Source organism: Cricetulus griseus, chromosome 4, assembly GCF_003668045.3.
Source record: "Cricetulus griseus strain 17A/GY chromosome 4, alternate assembly CriGri-PICRH-1.0, whole genome shotgun sequence".
NCBI classification, from domain to species: domain Eukaryota; kingdom Metazoa; phylum Chordata; class Mammalia; order Rodentia; family Cricetidae; genus Cricetulus; species Cricetulus griseus.
In genome coordinates, this window is record NC_048597.1 from 95,995,035 (window position 1) to 96,009,619 (window position 14,585).

At 46.7% G+C, this 14,585-nt stretch overlaps 1 protein-coding gene across 12 annotated transcripts in view; it reads left to right on the forward strand.

Moving 5' to 3' along the window:
• Positions 1 to 14,585, forward strand: part of Cit (citron rho-interacting serine/threonine kinase) — a 175,323-nt gene that overhangs the window by 79,129 nt on the left and 81,609 nt on the right. For 11 of the 12 annotated variants that reach the window (XM_027414197.2, XM_027414198.2, XM_035443253.1 and 8 more), the window contains exons 11-13: positions 8,642 to 8,747; positions 9,692 to 9,835; positions 11,110 to 11,229. In XM_027414197.2, the coding sequence (XP_027269998.1) occupies positions 8,642 to 8,747; positions 9,692 to 9,835; positions 11,110 to 11,229 (370 nt within the window). Of the gene's footprint in view, positions 1 to 8,641; positions 8,748 to 9,521; positions 9,546 to 9,691; positions 9,836 to 11,109; positions 11,230 to 14,585 lie in introns of those variants that run through there. The other variant, XM_027414207.1, reaches the window with a different exon arrangement.

Here is a 14,585-nt window from a genome sequence, read left to right on the forward strand (position 1 = left end):
GCTTCTGGCATTACTTGTGGGGTGCCCGATGGATGCCCTAGTATCCTCACCAACTTTTTTGTTGTTGTTGTTTTTCGAGACAAAGTTTCTCTGTGTAGCTTTGGCGCCTATCCTGGCACTCTCTCTGGAGACCAGGCTGGCCTCAAACTCACAGAGATCTGCCTGCCTCTGCCTCTCGAGTGTTGGAATTAAAGGCACGCCCCACCAACGCCCTGCCAACTTTTTACTCTTAATGAAGTCGGTTGGTACATCAGTTAAGCCTGGGTTTCGCCAAAACTGTCTTTTGTCAAGATCCAGTTACAGTGGGCCCAGTGTCTGTGCCCTGTCCCCAACAAAGATGTCATCTCTTCCCTCCTACCCTTGGGGCACCTGAGTGTTCCTTAGATGGATGTGTGTCATGGTGATGCTGCTGCCCCAGTACCAAACATGTCATCTCTGATGTGGGGGCTGGAAAGCTTTCTGCACAGCCTTGACCCTGCACAGAAATTCTCATTTTGGATTCCTTTATCCATGGTGATCTGTATACTGTACCTGCCTGATGCCCACATGCCATTCGTTCGTTCATTCATTCATTCATTCATTCATTCATTCATCTAATGGATCCATCCATGGTTCTAGGCATAAATGTGAACAGGATAGTGATGTCCCTGTCCTCAGGAAGACAAGAGACAGATTCACATGTTGGGAAGGGTTCTTTAGAAGTCACACCAATATGGGTACCAAAACGGCATAGCCAATGTAGACACGTCAGGAAGGCCTCCCTGAAATGAGCACTAGGAATCTGTTGGAGAAGGTTGAGTCACCTGAGGTGACACTTCTGAGCATCTGTGAGCTGATCTACAAGTCTACACTGAGATCCTGTGAGATACTGAGCTCTGTTCTGGAGGCTGGGCATGGCAGTGGGTCTCTCTCTTCACAAGGCTCATGTTGCTGGTTGTGGTGGCGCATGCTGGTAGGATTTGCCAAAGAAGGCAGAGGCAGGAGGATCACAAGTTTGAGGCCAGCCTAGGCCACACAGCTCATGTCCTGGTGGTACAGGTGAACATTCATTCATTAGGTCATTCACTCAGCACAGTTTTCACAGTCTTGCTAGCCAACTATGTGCGATGGACTTCCTAGGCACTGAGGATCCAACAGTGAATATGAGGAGGCAAAAATCCCTACCTCCATGAGTATGATCTATCAATGCCAGATAGTTGGTTTTGGTTCTCTATGGCAAGTGGGAATGTTCTTCCTGGTAGGGGGAAGAGGCAGACTTTGAAGCCAGGACCACACTCCTGTGAATGTCCAGTCATCAGAACACCTGTCAGAGCATTGGAAAGGTAGCACTGGAAAGCTGGAGCTCCCGGCTCCTTGAGCAATGTGATCTTGGTTGAGGTCAAGAGCCTGGACTTAAGGCATGGAGTTACATTGAGTATGAGTGGCTTGGTAGGATTTTGGGTAGGAGCATGGTAAATCTCTCTGACAGTTGTTAGAGGGTAGATAGTAGATGGGATGAGACTTGAATTCAGGGAGTATTAATTAGGCGGGTGTGTTCATTCAGGGAAGTGGTGGGAATATGTCAACAAAACCCGAAAGGCAAGGCACTCACTCAGAGCCGGGAATTGTATTAAGAAAAATCACAGGCCTGGCTATATTTTTATGAATAGTGAGAGTTTTGATAAATGATTTTTGAGCTACCTATTAATCATTCCAGAGCAAATGTTTCCATTCATCTGGAACCCATTGGTGTTTGTAGTGGTGGTGGAGTGTGTATGTGGTTGCTTATCTGGGTGTACTTGTGTGTGTCACCTCAAAGCCAGGCAAGAGTCTGCAGTTCTCCCTGAAAGTGGCATTCTTCACATTTCCAAGAGCTTGCGACGGGCACCACTGTGTGTTTTAAAATGGGCTTACAAAGTTAGTTCATAAATTTCAGAATGTACAATCTTAAAAGCCAGCGTATTTTTGGAAGCAGCATGCTGATGGTTTTTAAATTCTCTTGTACCACGTTACAGTTTGCAGTTACACATATTTTTAGTGCTGTTAGCCATTAAGGTGAGGCCCTTGGCTGAATTGATTTCCACAACTCTGGTTTGAACATTGAGTCTCTATACTTGGCCATCTCTGAAGCATGTGTCACCTGTGGTCTGTGATTGGGCGATGGGTTTTCAGGCAGGGATGGCTTGATACTCACACAAGATTCTTGGCCTACATGACCTAATCCATGTTCTGCTTGCGGGGTCAAAGTACTGTGTTCTCATTAGATACAAAGTGTTCTGTGAATAGTCTTCATGGAGTTTTCTAAGTTATGTGGATGATTTATAGGCACGTCATTGGGAAAACTGCATTTTATCGTTTTTCCTAAATGTGGAGATTCCATGTAAAACTGTTTTGGGGTCAAATGTAATATGTTAAGCAAATGTGTTCTCTAGGCCATAGAGGTACTGGCGAACCCTGCTTTCTCTCTTTGTCTTATACCATCCTCTCTCTTGACACTCTTTGGGCCTCTAATTATAAAGCAGATGTATATATCAGGAAGAGATGTTGATTTCAGAGTAAAATTTTCTAGAAAATAGAAGCTGGGGAAAAAAGGGAAAACCTAAACTTGGCTCAGCTCTGGAAGAGACAGCACTGCTGTGTGTGGGTGGGTGGCTGCATGCACTCGCTGCTCAGTGGGGCGGCTCCTCTCCATGGGGGCACCTGGCTGTGCATCCAGGATGTGGCCAGGGGGAGTAGGCAAGTAGCATGTGGGCAGGCTGCATGTCCTTCCATTAGCACCTTCATTGTGCCATATCCTGTCCAAGTCAGAGTATGAACTGACTTCCAAATTTTTCCTGTTTCACGTTTAACTGTCCCCTGCCCCCCAGCCACAGAGCAGTGGAAGGAGAGCTGCTTTTGTGTGTGAGGGTTGAACTCAGTGTCTGGGGGTGGCTGTGGACCCACATGGCTTGTGGATGCTTTTGGGTGCCTAGACTATTCTGAGCTCAGGCTTAGCATCAGATGCAGCCACTCATGGATAGAGGTCACCTTATCCCACACGACCCACTCCTCTCTTTCCACCATGACTTTGCGTCTCTGTGCATCTTCTGCCCTGTCTGTGGATTCGTCCAGTGCTGTCCAGCCCAGAAGAAGTTGAGTTGGGTTTTGAACTCACAACCATCAATTGCAGACTCCCCCACTTCTGTCTGGCAGTCTCACATAAATAGGGTATGTGTAGAGACTGTAGATCGGCTCTTACTTACCCCCAGTGCTGTGAGGACATAATACCCATCTCATGGGTTTGCAGGATCAGTGAGGTGGTCTTCGAGGTACCTGCTCACAGACCATGCTTCCTAAGTGGTGTGACTACTCATGACGTTCCCTCCTGGATGGTCCCTGAGGTGCAGAGGCTTCCCTTACCTTACAGCCCCCACATTAGGGTTTCTCAGCTTGGCATTGTTGACACTGTGGTCTGGGTAACTCCTGTAGGTCCCTCCTGTATGGTATAGATTGTTGAGCAGTGTCACTGGCTTCCTCATACTGATTATTAATAATGAGTGCGTGCACACAAGCACACATACACACCCTCTCCTGTCCTCCACAGCCCTCCCTGACCTACCCTGCCCTCAACATGTCCCCACCTTCAGCACACTTCCCCTCCCCATTTCTCCCTCAGTGTGCCCTCCACTCCCCCACACCACCCCGATTAAGATTAAAGAACATTCTAAATGCCACCAAATGTATCCTGGGGAAGAGCCACTGGGCTGTAGAAGAGGATTAAGCTTTCTTTTAAAATTAAATTAATTTCTTTATTTATGTTGTGTTTTACTGTATGTGTGTCTGATTTCCTCACTTCTTTCTGCAGTTCTGGGCCACAGGCACATGCTATGGCCTCAGAATTCTGACGAAGAACCCTATAGAGAAGTGGTCTTGTTTTGGTTTTTACACTTTCCTTCAGCAATATAACTTTTAAATAATGCCATGCTGGAATTTTGGGAAGACCTTAGACTGGCAACTTGATGTCTGAACAGCAATGCTGTGTCAGGCGAGTTTGGATGACACCTCTCAAGCTGAGGTTCACATTATGGTCTATGCCAGGAAATGCCATCGTCAATCACCATTCCCCACCACTCTGGAAGTCGGAAAGGTGCCTGGTGACAGTCCTAGAGAAAATGAATTGAGATAATGTTTCAGGATGTTTGTTGGGGCATGTGGGTCTGCTGCATTAAGAAATGCATTTTGGGGGGCTGGAGAGTTGGTTCTATGATGAAGAGCACTGGCTGCTTTTGCAGAGGACCCAGGTTTGGTTCCCAGCAACCACATGGTACTTACAACTGCCTCTAACTGCAGTTCCAGGAGATCTGATGCCCCTTGCTTCTGTCCTCTTCATGCTTCTGCTTGTTCTTGGTATGCATAAACTCTTAGACAAAACACTCATATACACAAATTTAAAAAAGCCTTTAAACAATTTCCGTTGGAGCTTGTCATTGGTACTGTGGATTGAATTGCCTTAGTTGCATGAAAGATAAATAGCGTGCAAGTGTTCTGAGCTATACCTGGCTTTACTGTGTTTTTTATCCTCCTCCTAGAAACCCATGGAGATGATATAATTAATTTACAAAGTTGGGCATCATGGCACATGCCTATAATCCTGCCCTTCGAGGCCAGCCTAGGCTGCATAGTGAGACCCTGTCTTAAAGAAACAAAACTGGGCCAGTGAAACAACTCAGCCGGGTACATAAACATGGTGGCTTGAGTTTGATTGCTGGAACCCACACAGTGGAAGGAAAGCAACAGTTCCCTAAGGTTGTCCTCTGCTCCACATGTGTGTACCATGGTACACATGTGTACACATATGCCACATGAGTAAAGCAATGGGCATATTAGGCGGTATGGAATGCTGTTCTTAATCATTGTCTGACACTTGCACTTGTCCTGAAATTCAGAACTGAGTTCCCACTCAAAGAGCGACACAACATGCTGTCCTCATCTGACCAAAGTGCCACATGGTAGCAGATGCTAAGGCTGGCTGTACTGGAGCTCTGAAAGCCTTGACTTGAAGCCACAGCACATTCTTCTCATTAGCACTCCAGGTTCCATTCCTGACCATCCTTCCAAGTCATGATGGAGTTTAATGAAAACGACATTGCCAGACTGAGGCCTCAGTCCCTGCCCAGTTTGAACTGGTCTGGGTGGGCCCTGCCCCCAGCCTCAGCTACAAGCACTCCATCGCCAGGAGATGTCAGAATTCATCTGGGATGAGGCACAGGACGTCACCCAAAGCTTCGGTGACCCTTGCCCTCCATCCACTCTTGTTGTTTGTGCAGTTGTTGCTACGGGCTGAGTTTAGTCACAGCATTCCTACCAGAGCTTTTTTTAGATGTGATTTTTATTTATTCTTAAAAAAAAAAAAGGTTTCTCTAGCATATTTATTTTGAAGAGCTCTTAATTGGTATACTTAGAACTCTCAAATGTGAACATTTGTCAGGCATCAAAACAGCAGAGTGAGAGAGTGGACTTCAGGTGACGGCTGCATTGTCTCCCGTGAGTACTCATCTCCTGGATCCTGGGCCCTATTAACCAGTGACCTAGAAATGCCTTTCCTTTCTTTTTTGACGAATAAGCAGTCTGTTTTGTAACCACACCAGGGAACGTTCACCGTTAAACTCTGCCGGAGCCCGCCCTCCATGTGTCATTCAGTTTTGTGATACACATCCCACTCCACCATCACAGAGCCCATGCAGTTGTTTTTCTGAAGGGTGCCAGTTTGTGCTCAGGTGCAAAGAGCTGTGGCCTGTGTTGTCATCCCTGATGTGGCTCATGTGTGTCCTTTTGTGATGTGTGGGTGACCCTCGATGACTAACGGACCAGGGACCACCTCTGCCTCCTCAGGCGGCCTGGGGCTTGTCTCTGCCTACCAGTCAAAAATGAGGGAAACTCAAGGCCACCCCAAGCAATCCCTATGAAGGCAGGAAGAGGATGTGTATGGGCATGTGTGTGCACATGTGTGCACGTGTGTGTATTTTGGCTAGAATATAGGCTTGTGAGGAGTGTTAAAATTTCTAGCCGGATGTGAGAGTTAAAAAAAAAAAAAAAGACTTATTTCTGGATTTTAATCCTTGTTGCCCATTTCTATGAATAATCACTGTTTGTCTTGATGTGAATAATAGCACACAGCACATTCAGCCCCCTGAGTGTTACCATTTCAAGCAACTGTTTTAGGACTGTGAGGCATGTGCTATTTGCAAATTTGCAGGGATCGTAATAAAAATGGCAACAGTCATAGTAATGGTTGACATTTGTCAAACTCTCAGTGTGCCAGGGCTGTGCTTAGGGCTCTACGTATGTGCCATCTCACTGAATTGGTCCAAGGACTCCGAAGTGATTTGAGAATTACCCCCATTTTACAGATGAGGAGCCTGAGGTTCAGGAAGGCCACACAACTTGCATGTGATGGGTCAGATTGTACCCAGGGCAGCCTGACTCTCATCGTTGATTCACATGCCTGCCATCGAGGACAGAGAGTTGTCACCCCACCCTGTCCCTAAGTTGGTAGCTATAGCAGAGAGGTGTCCCACATTACTGCAGGGGGCTGAGAAGTAGTCTGGGGCTGCAGAAAACAGAACTTTCACCTGCTAGGAAGACCCCAAGTGTTCATCAGTAAGCAGCTTCCACAGTCCTGTTACCAAGGCAACAAAGACAGGACTGTGGGGCAGCAGTTGGCACTGTGTGTCCCTCCACGTGTAAGAACCTTTGCTTGCTGTGGCCTTGACTTTGTCCTTCACCCAGTGTTTAAACCCCCCACCAAGGGACCATTCTCATCTCCATCCATTATCAATCCTGGGACACCTACATATGTGTGAGACAGCCCTTCTTATCCCTCCCCTCCTACCCCCCCCCCAGCTTGTCATGTGATTTTCGTGACGTTTCCCGAGCATGGCATCAGGTGCATCCAGCCATTCAGTCACTCACTTCCTAGAGACTAACAGAAACCATTTGTCAACCAGCGGGTTCTCATATCTCACCAGGCTTCACTTTCCTCTTGTGTAACACCAGGATGATAAGTTGTGTCCACCTCAGAGAGTTGTGGGGAATAAAGAATTAAAACATGTCTAGTGTTCAGTCAGTACCAGAGCTCAGTGAGTGGTTGAGTTTCACATTGATGCCGTAACAGGTCAGTGCAAACCCAGAGGTGTAAAAGAACACACACTTACTGTCTCATAGTTCTGGGTGTTAGAAGTCCCAGGTGAGTTCCTCTGGGCTGAAGTCAGCCTAGATGAGGGTGTGTTCTCTGCCTGTGGGCTTTGAGGAGAGTCAGCTTTCTTGTCTTGTCCAGCTCCTAGAGTCCATGCATGCATGCATGCATCATGATGTATCATGACACCCGTGTGGAGGACGGGGTACAACCATGGGTGTTGGTCTTTGCTTTCTAGCTGGTTTGAGATAGGTCTCTTACTTTGCTGCTCCATAGGCCTGGGAGTTTTCAGGGAGTTTCTTGTCTCAGTTCTCTGACCTGCTGTGGAATACTGGGTTACACCTATGCACTCCCGCGTTGTGCCTCGATTCTAACTCAGTTCTTCACCCCTGCACAGAAGAATACTTTGCCCACTGAGATACCCCTCCTCAGCATCACTGCATCTTGTAAGCCATTGTGTAGCATATTCAAATCTCTGGCCCCGCTCCCTGTCTCTGTGCTTGGCTTTCTGTCCCTCATATCTCCACATCTGTCTTATGAGGACCTTTGTATGAGGCTATTGAACCTTTCCAGGGGTAATCTCTGCATTTCAAGGTCATTAACTTAATCATGGTTACTGAGTGTGTTCACATGTGTCTTCATAGCTTCGGGATTGGACCTCAGCATCTTTTGGGAAGGGAGTGAGAATGCCATTTGGCTCACCACCATAAGCATGAGCTGTTTACAGAAAACACAACAGAGTGGAACTGGCTAGCTTGGGGGAGGAACAGACAGGACTTCATAGTGTGTTGTTGCTAAAACCACTCAGTCACATCTGTCCTGCCTCAGGGCCAGCATGGCTGCCATCCCCTGTCCCAGCAACTTCTTTCCTTCTAGATCCTTGTGTTTGTAGAACCTTCTCATCCTTCAGGTCTCAAACGTCACCTTCTCTAAGAAGCCCTCCAGGGTCACAGTTCCTCTCTAAACTAAAACAGGTCCCCAGCCTCACTTATTCCATCATGCCATCAGATCACATCCCCACTTCTCCTCTCAGGAAGTCTTTCTTAGCTGTAAACTTTTTTGTTTCTGAGTCTCCCCATGCATCCTGTCCTCTCTTCCTGGAACATCAGCTCTGGGAGGAGGAGGAGCCCTGCTATTGAGTATATCAGTGAGAGAAGCCTCGCCAGGCCCAGAGCTGTGTGATGAATGTTCCCACTTTCTTGTGTGAGTGGTTCTGTTCTCATCATTCCACTGGACAGCTGTGCAAACCAAGGCTCCGAGAAGCCAGTTTTGGCCCTAGGTTCCCTTGAGTATGCACCAAGTCTACTCACCACAGCTATCCTTCTTCCTCCTCACCCCATGGTTTTGATGCAGCTAGAAGGTGCTTGAGCCAGCTTTGCTGCAGAACTCGGGCAGGTCTGCCATTTCTGCTGCAGTGTGCAAACACAGCCCACAGGCTGAAGTGCATACCACTTGACTTTTTTCGTTAATTATTATTTTTATGTTTAGGTCTGTTGTGTCGGGTCTGGACTCCCCTGCCAAGACTAGCTCCATGGAAAAGAAACTTCTCATCAAAAGCAAAGAGCTGCAAGACTCTCAGGACAAGTGTCACAAGGTATTTATCTCCGCAGCTGGCCTCCGTCCTTGCTCCAAGATCCTCCCGTCAATATATGCCAAGGGATCCGCCGGGGGCCGCTGCTGGCACTGAGCCTCCTGATCAGAGAGCGAGGTGCTGCCTCCCTCGCTGAAGTCGCACCTCCAGCAGCTCAGAGGGAGATGAATTCGGGCCTAGACTTTTGCCGTAAATCCTTTAAATCTTAACCAGAGGAGGCCCTGGATTTAAAACGGCTTGGCCTGTGTCTCAGCATGACCCAGCCCGATGTCTGCTTCTTCCGGCAGGTGGCCTGGGTCCTCACCTGTGGCTGAGATGCATCCCATCTGCTTGGAGTGAGGCGAAGTCTCTCTTCCTAGTCTTTTAAAAGTCCTGCCTCTATCACTGCGGCCACTGTGTTGATTATGCTCAACGTCTCTTAATACTCACTGCTCCTGCCCAGAGGCAACTCTCTGAAAACTTAATAAAAAACCACTGCTTGTGTGGGACTCCTAAGAGTGCAAACGAATAATTATCTCTCAGCCTTGTCCTGGATCTGTCCTCTAGATCTTTGCAAGGAGATGGGGGGGATCAAGATGGATTTAGGATAAAATTAAAGTGACATCTGTGTAAGACAAACCAAACCAAACAAACAAACAAACAAACAAAGCAAACAGGTGAAAGAAAAATGATGATGGTGGCTTCTTTGCTAAGTGGGTTAGAGAAGTGATCGTGCGAAGCGGGACTTGGATGACAGGAGTGACCTAGCGTTTGGTGACTGTCTTTTTGAAGAACTGTATGCTCCTGGGCGAAGAAGCAATGGTATTTCCATCCCAGCTCTTGGCGAATTAGCGGTAACCCCTTCCCCCAACCCCAGGCTACCAGGTGGCCTAGGGGCCTGCTTGAGATGTGCTTGCTCCCACGGAACCTCCCTGGGCCCTCTTAACCTGTCCATGTGTTTATTTCAGATGGAGCAGGAAATGACCCGGTTACATCGGAGAGTATCAGAGGTGGAGGCTGTGCTTAGTCAGAAGGAGGTGGAACTGAAGGCCTCTGAGACTCAGAGATCCCTCCTGGAGCAGGACCTTGCCACCTACATCACAGAATGCAGTGTGAGCCTTCCCCAAAGCCCTCTTCCCTTGGAGGTGGCACTTCCTGTCGTGTGTGTCTCATCCTGTTTCATGACAGCTCCATGAGGCACATCACAGCCAATGGCAGAGAGTAGAGAGACAGAGTAGAACAAAAGCAAGATACCTGACTGGCAGAGTAGCAGGAGCCAGATCTGAGGCCCCTAGGAAGGAACTGCTTTTCAGTAGAAAGCCCATGCAGGCTCCTGGACGTCACAGATCCTGCAGATGGGAGTCACCTGTCACCGAAGCCTTCTGCAGAGGGCCCCGACATCTCCTGTCCCAACCTCTCTGGTCTGTGTCAATATCAGCCTTGAGGACTAAGCTCCCAAATCTGTACCAGAAAACATAATTCGGATTTGTCGGAAATCAATTTTTTTATTCCCTTAGAAGCATTGTAGTGCCAAGGAAATTGAGCCTTTGCGTTCCAGACCCACTGTCATTATTTCTCATACGACTCCATTTTTTTTTTTTTTTTCCTTTCCTTCACCAGAGTAGACTGTCTTCTCCATTGTCTTGTGGAATTTTTCATTCAGGTGTTTTTCTAATGTGCCCAATTAAACAATCTTAAGAGGTTGAATCACAAATTTATAAAGTTTTTTTTTTTTTTTCAACAAGGGAGAGGAAATCTATAGAATGTGGCTGATTAAGAATAACTGTTATGTTTGTGTTCCAGACTTGGCTGCTTTTCAGTAGTGGGTGATGTTATTCAGCTGTGTCTTTCAGATGTCTCTATCAGTGTCATTGAAGCATGGAGGGAAACTGATGGATTATAGGCATCCAGGAGGCTAGCCAGGAGTCAGATAGTCAACTGGACTCTAAAATGACAGCTGGATAGATGGTGAAGCTGTTGCTTCTTTGAGACAGACATATGCACTTGAGAGCCCAGAAGAGCTTTTCATAGTCTAGGATACATTGGATAGCCATGGAGGTGGTGGTTGTAACAGATACAGGATCTTACTGGTTTCCAGTCCTGAACATACAAGTAAGTACCTCAGGATAGGTAGACAACGCCAGGTGATTAGTTGGTAAAGTTTCAGGCTGGGCCCGTAAGGTTGTGAGCTCGAGATGACTTTCTTCCACCAAGTGGCTTTTACAGGGTGAAAAATGGACTCACCAACTGCTTGGAGTTGTCAACTCTGGTCTGTCGCCCGAAACCATCCTGGTGTCTTGGAAGCAGCTTGCAGCTGTCCTAATGAACCGTTTCAACCAGAACAGGGTCCATGGGGCATCCCTATTAAAATCTTTGCTCTCCGCAGAGTTTAAAGCGAAGTCTGGAACAAGCGAGGATGGAGGTGTCCCAGGAGGATGACAAAGCGCTGCAGCTTCTCCATGACATCAGAGAGCAGAGCCGGAAGCTCCAAGAGATCAAGGAGCAGGTATGACCACTCACTCAGAGCCCAGTGCAGACAGCGCAAACCACTGACTTCAGGCGTGTTTTGAGAAGCAGAGGTTGCCAGAATAAAGGGTGTGGACATACAGGGCATGAGACAGGCAGGCGGGTCATATGGATGGAGTCTTCAGATTCTCTGTGGTTATCTAGATCACACCAGCTTGCTTGGTCTACTCCTTTTGAAGACCCCAACTCCTAATACCTACTGCTTTTAATAACGAATACAAGCGAGCAAACCAGCCAAGGGATCAGATCTGTCCTCCTACCTATTTTCTGTTGCTCTCAGACTAAGAGTAACTTTTATGTTTTTAAACAATTAGACAAAAAAGAAAAAAATATTTGTGACATGTAATTTTCTAAAATTCAAATTTCAGTTTGCATAAAAATTTATTGGAACACAGCCAAACCTATTTCATTTATGGTGGCTTTTATGCCACAGAGGCAAAAGTGAGCAGTTTTCAGAGTGTGTGTCTATAAAAACTGCTTAGTCTGCCTTTTTATCAAAAGCTTACCAACCACTTCTTTGGGTGGTCCTAAAAGATTCAGTTTTGTTTTTTTTTTTTTTTTTTTTTTTTTTTTTCCAAGACAGGGTTTCTCTGTGTAGCTTAGGAGCCTATCCTGGCACTCTCTCTGGAGACCAGGCTGGCCTTGAACTCACAGAGATCCGCCTGCCTCGCTTCCCAAGTGCTGGGATTAAAGGCGTGCGCCACCAACGCCTGGCTGATTCAGTATTTCTATAGCTTTTCAGATGCACTTGCTGTTGTCAAGAGACTAAGATCATTCAGTTTCAGTTTCACACACAGTTGCAGGGGGCCGTGCTTGTGTATACACACACACACACACACACACACACACACACACACACACACACACACACACCCTAGAAGAAAAGTTTGGGCCATGGAGAGCAGTAAGAATTAACGCAGCAAATCTGAGTACACAAACCCTGTCCCCCGAGTTTCCAAAAGAGACCAGAATAGAGACCTTTAAACAGCTCCCCTACCCTACCCTCCCCCTTCCTAAAAGGTTTTCTCTCTGGAGGCTCATTTTTACATTGCCTCATTGTTTTCTTTTTAGCTTGGATTTTTTTTTCTGTCTTCTGAAGACACTGTAAATAGAAACTTTAATGAAGAGATGGAAATGAGTAATTGGAGAGCTGAATTATCAGCTGCCAGGCAACTCTCATTCACTTCAGGAAAACCTAATGGGACCACTGATGGGAGTGAGCGTTCCCTTCTCTGGGTAGTGCAGACTTGGCCATCTGGGTGCTCAAGTGAAAGAAACTCCTGCAGATAGCTCAACACGCTAGCTATTCTTTAAATAAATGGATCTTCTTAGGAGGTTTGTTGGCATACTCTCCTTGTCATCTCAATTTTTTTTCTTTTTTCTTTTCTTTCTTTTTTTTTCTTTTTCTTTTTTTGTTTTTGAGAGAGGGTTTCTCTCTGTAGCCCTGGCTGTCCTGGAACTCACTCTGTAGACCAGGCTGGTCTCAAACTCACAGAGATCCACCTGCCTCCGCCTCCCAAGTTCTGGGATTAAAGGTGTGCGCCACCACTGCCTGGCTTTGATATTTTTTAAATGGTGGATTGACACCCTCCTGCTGCGTAAGAACATTCTAAACAAATATGCATAGGGGACTTTGCAAATGGGTCATCTTGTCTCTGCACTGTATCCCCTGGGAGGCTTTGAAGGGCACACACATGCTGAGACTTCTGCTTTGACAGGTGACTCACACCCCCTTTTCAACCTAGCTTTTCTTTTCTTTTTTTTCTTTTTAATCCCAAAGGCTGCAGGAGGTAGGACTCTTTATCTCCCATCAGTTCATTGTGTTTGGGAATTAATTTTGGGGACATCCTGGGGAAATGAAAGTTGCCTTTGGCCAGCAGAGGGAGCAGCTGGTGTCCATGCTTTCTGTAGGAATAGAATCAGTCCATGAGGACATTTTGAAAAGCTCTGTGCCTGGTGGTTGAGTTCAAAGCGATGTCTTTTGTGATTCATATTACAGCTTGCGTGCATGTGGAGTTTCAGATTTAATAACGACTGGCAAAAGTTCCGATGGGGCCAGAGAAAACTTTTGGGTTCTGGATTTTACTTCTCATTAAAGAAGGATATGTTTAACAAGGCGTGCTTTTTGTAGGTGGGGGATGTTTGTAGACAAAGAATGCTTTACGGCTTATGGCAAACACGTAGTATTTAGCTTTTGGCGTACTGGCTTCTCACGGATTTAGGATGAGTCCCCAGATTTTCCTTTCAGAAGTCAGCGCTTTTTTTTTTTTTTTTTTTTGTGGTACACCTGCTCATTTTTGTTCTTAATCATGTTTTTACCCGGTTATTTCTTCTGGAGCATGCCTAGCAGGCCCTTCTTATAGTCTGACTCTAACACCACAAAACAGTGACAGTTCTTCTGGGAAGTCATGTGTGCCCCAGGACTTCTGGGGAATAGTACCACTTGGGCCCAAGGCTCTGCCTGAAAGACTTGCTGTAGATGGACAGTTAGTTGTCTCTGTTTCTCTGCTCTGACCCATCCAGCTTAGTGCCTATGAATCACCCCAGGTTGAGCCACAGCAGCTTTCTTAGTAGCCCATGCAGTCAGGCCCAGTGGTCTTCACTCAGCTCCCTCCCAAACCAGAGATTTGCTGAGCTGTTGGCCTTATAAGATTTCCCTGGAGTCTCCATCATAACAGAAGATTGGCCAGGACTCCAGGAGCAGTAAGAGCTGCTGCTGCTGCTGCTTATTTTCCTTCCCACTGAAGGCAGCTCAGGAAATGGAGGCGTCAGGGAGGGGGGCCAGGAATGGATGCTTTTGACCTTGCTCTGGAAAAACCACAAAAGTTACATTTTCTTCACAAGTTTGAGAAGGAAAAGAGAGCTTGAGGGCTGGTGGGATGGCCCTGTGGATAAGGGTGCTTGCCTGCAACCACAAAGAACTGAGTTTGATCCCTGGGACCCACACAATGGAAGGAGAGACCCCCACTCCTACACATGTCCTCTGACCTCCACAGGCCACACCATCTCTCACACACACACACATACACACATCAAATGTCATACTTTTTTTTTTTTTAAAGAAGAGTTTTGAGGACAAAATATGCCAGAGACTTAGATCTTTGCTGTCCTCACTGTGAAGGGTCTTATCTGCTGACCCTTGTTCTCTTTAATATTCAGCACAACGGGCTTGGGAGCAGGGGGCCACTGTGCTTTTAAAGTGGCACAATGACATATCAGATATGGGAAAGTCATTTGGAGTAATAATTACATAATACTCAAATATTTTAATCTTCTCTTACATGTAGCCCAGGCTGGCCTTCAACTTTGGTTCCTCTTGCCTACCTATGTCTCGGA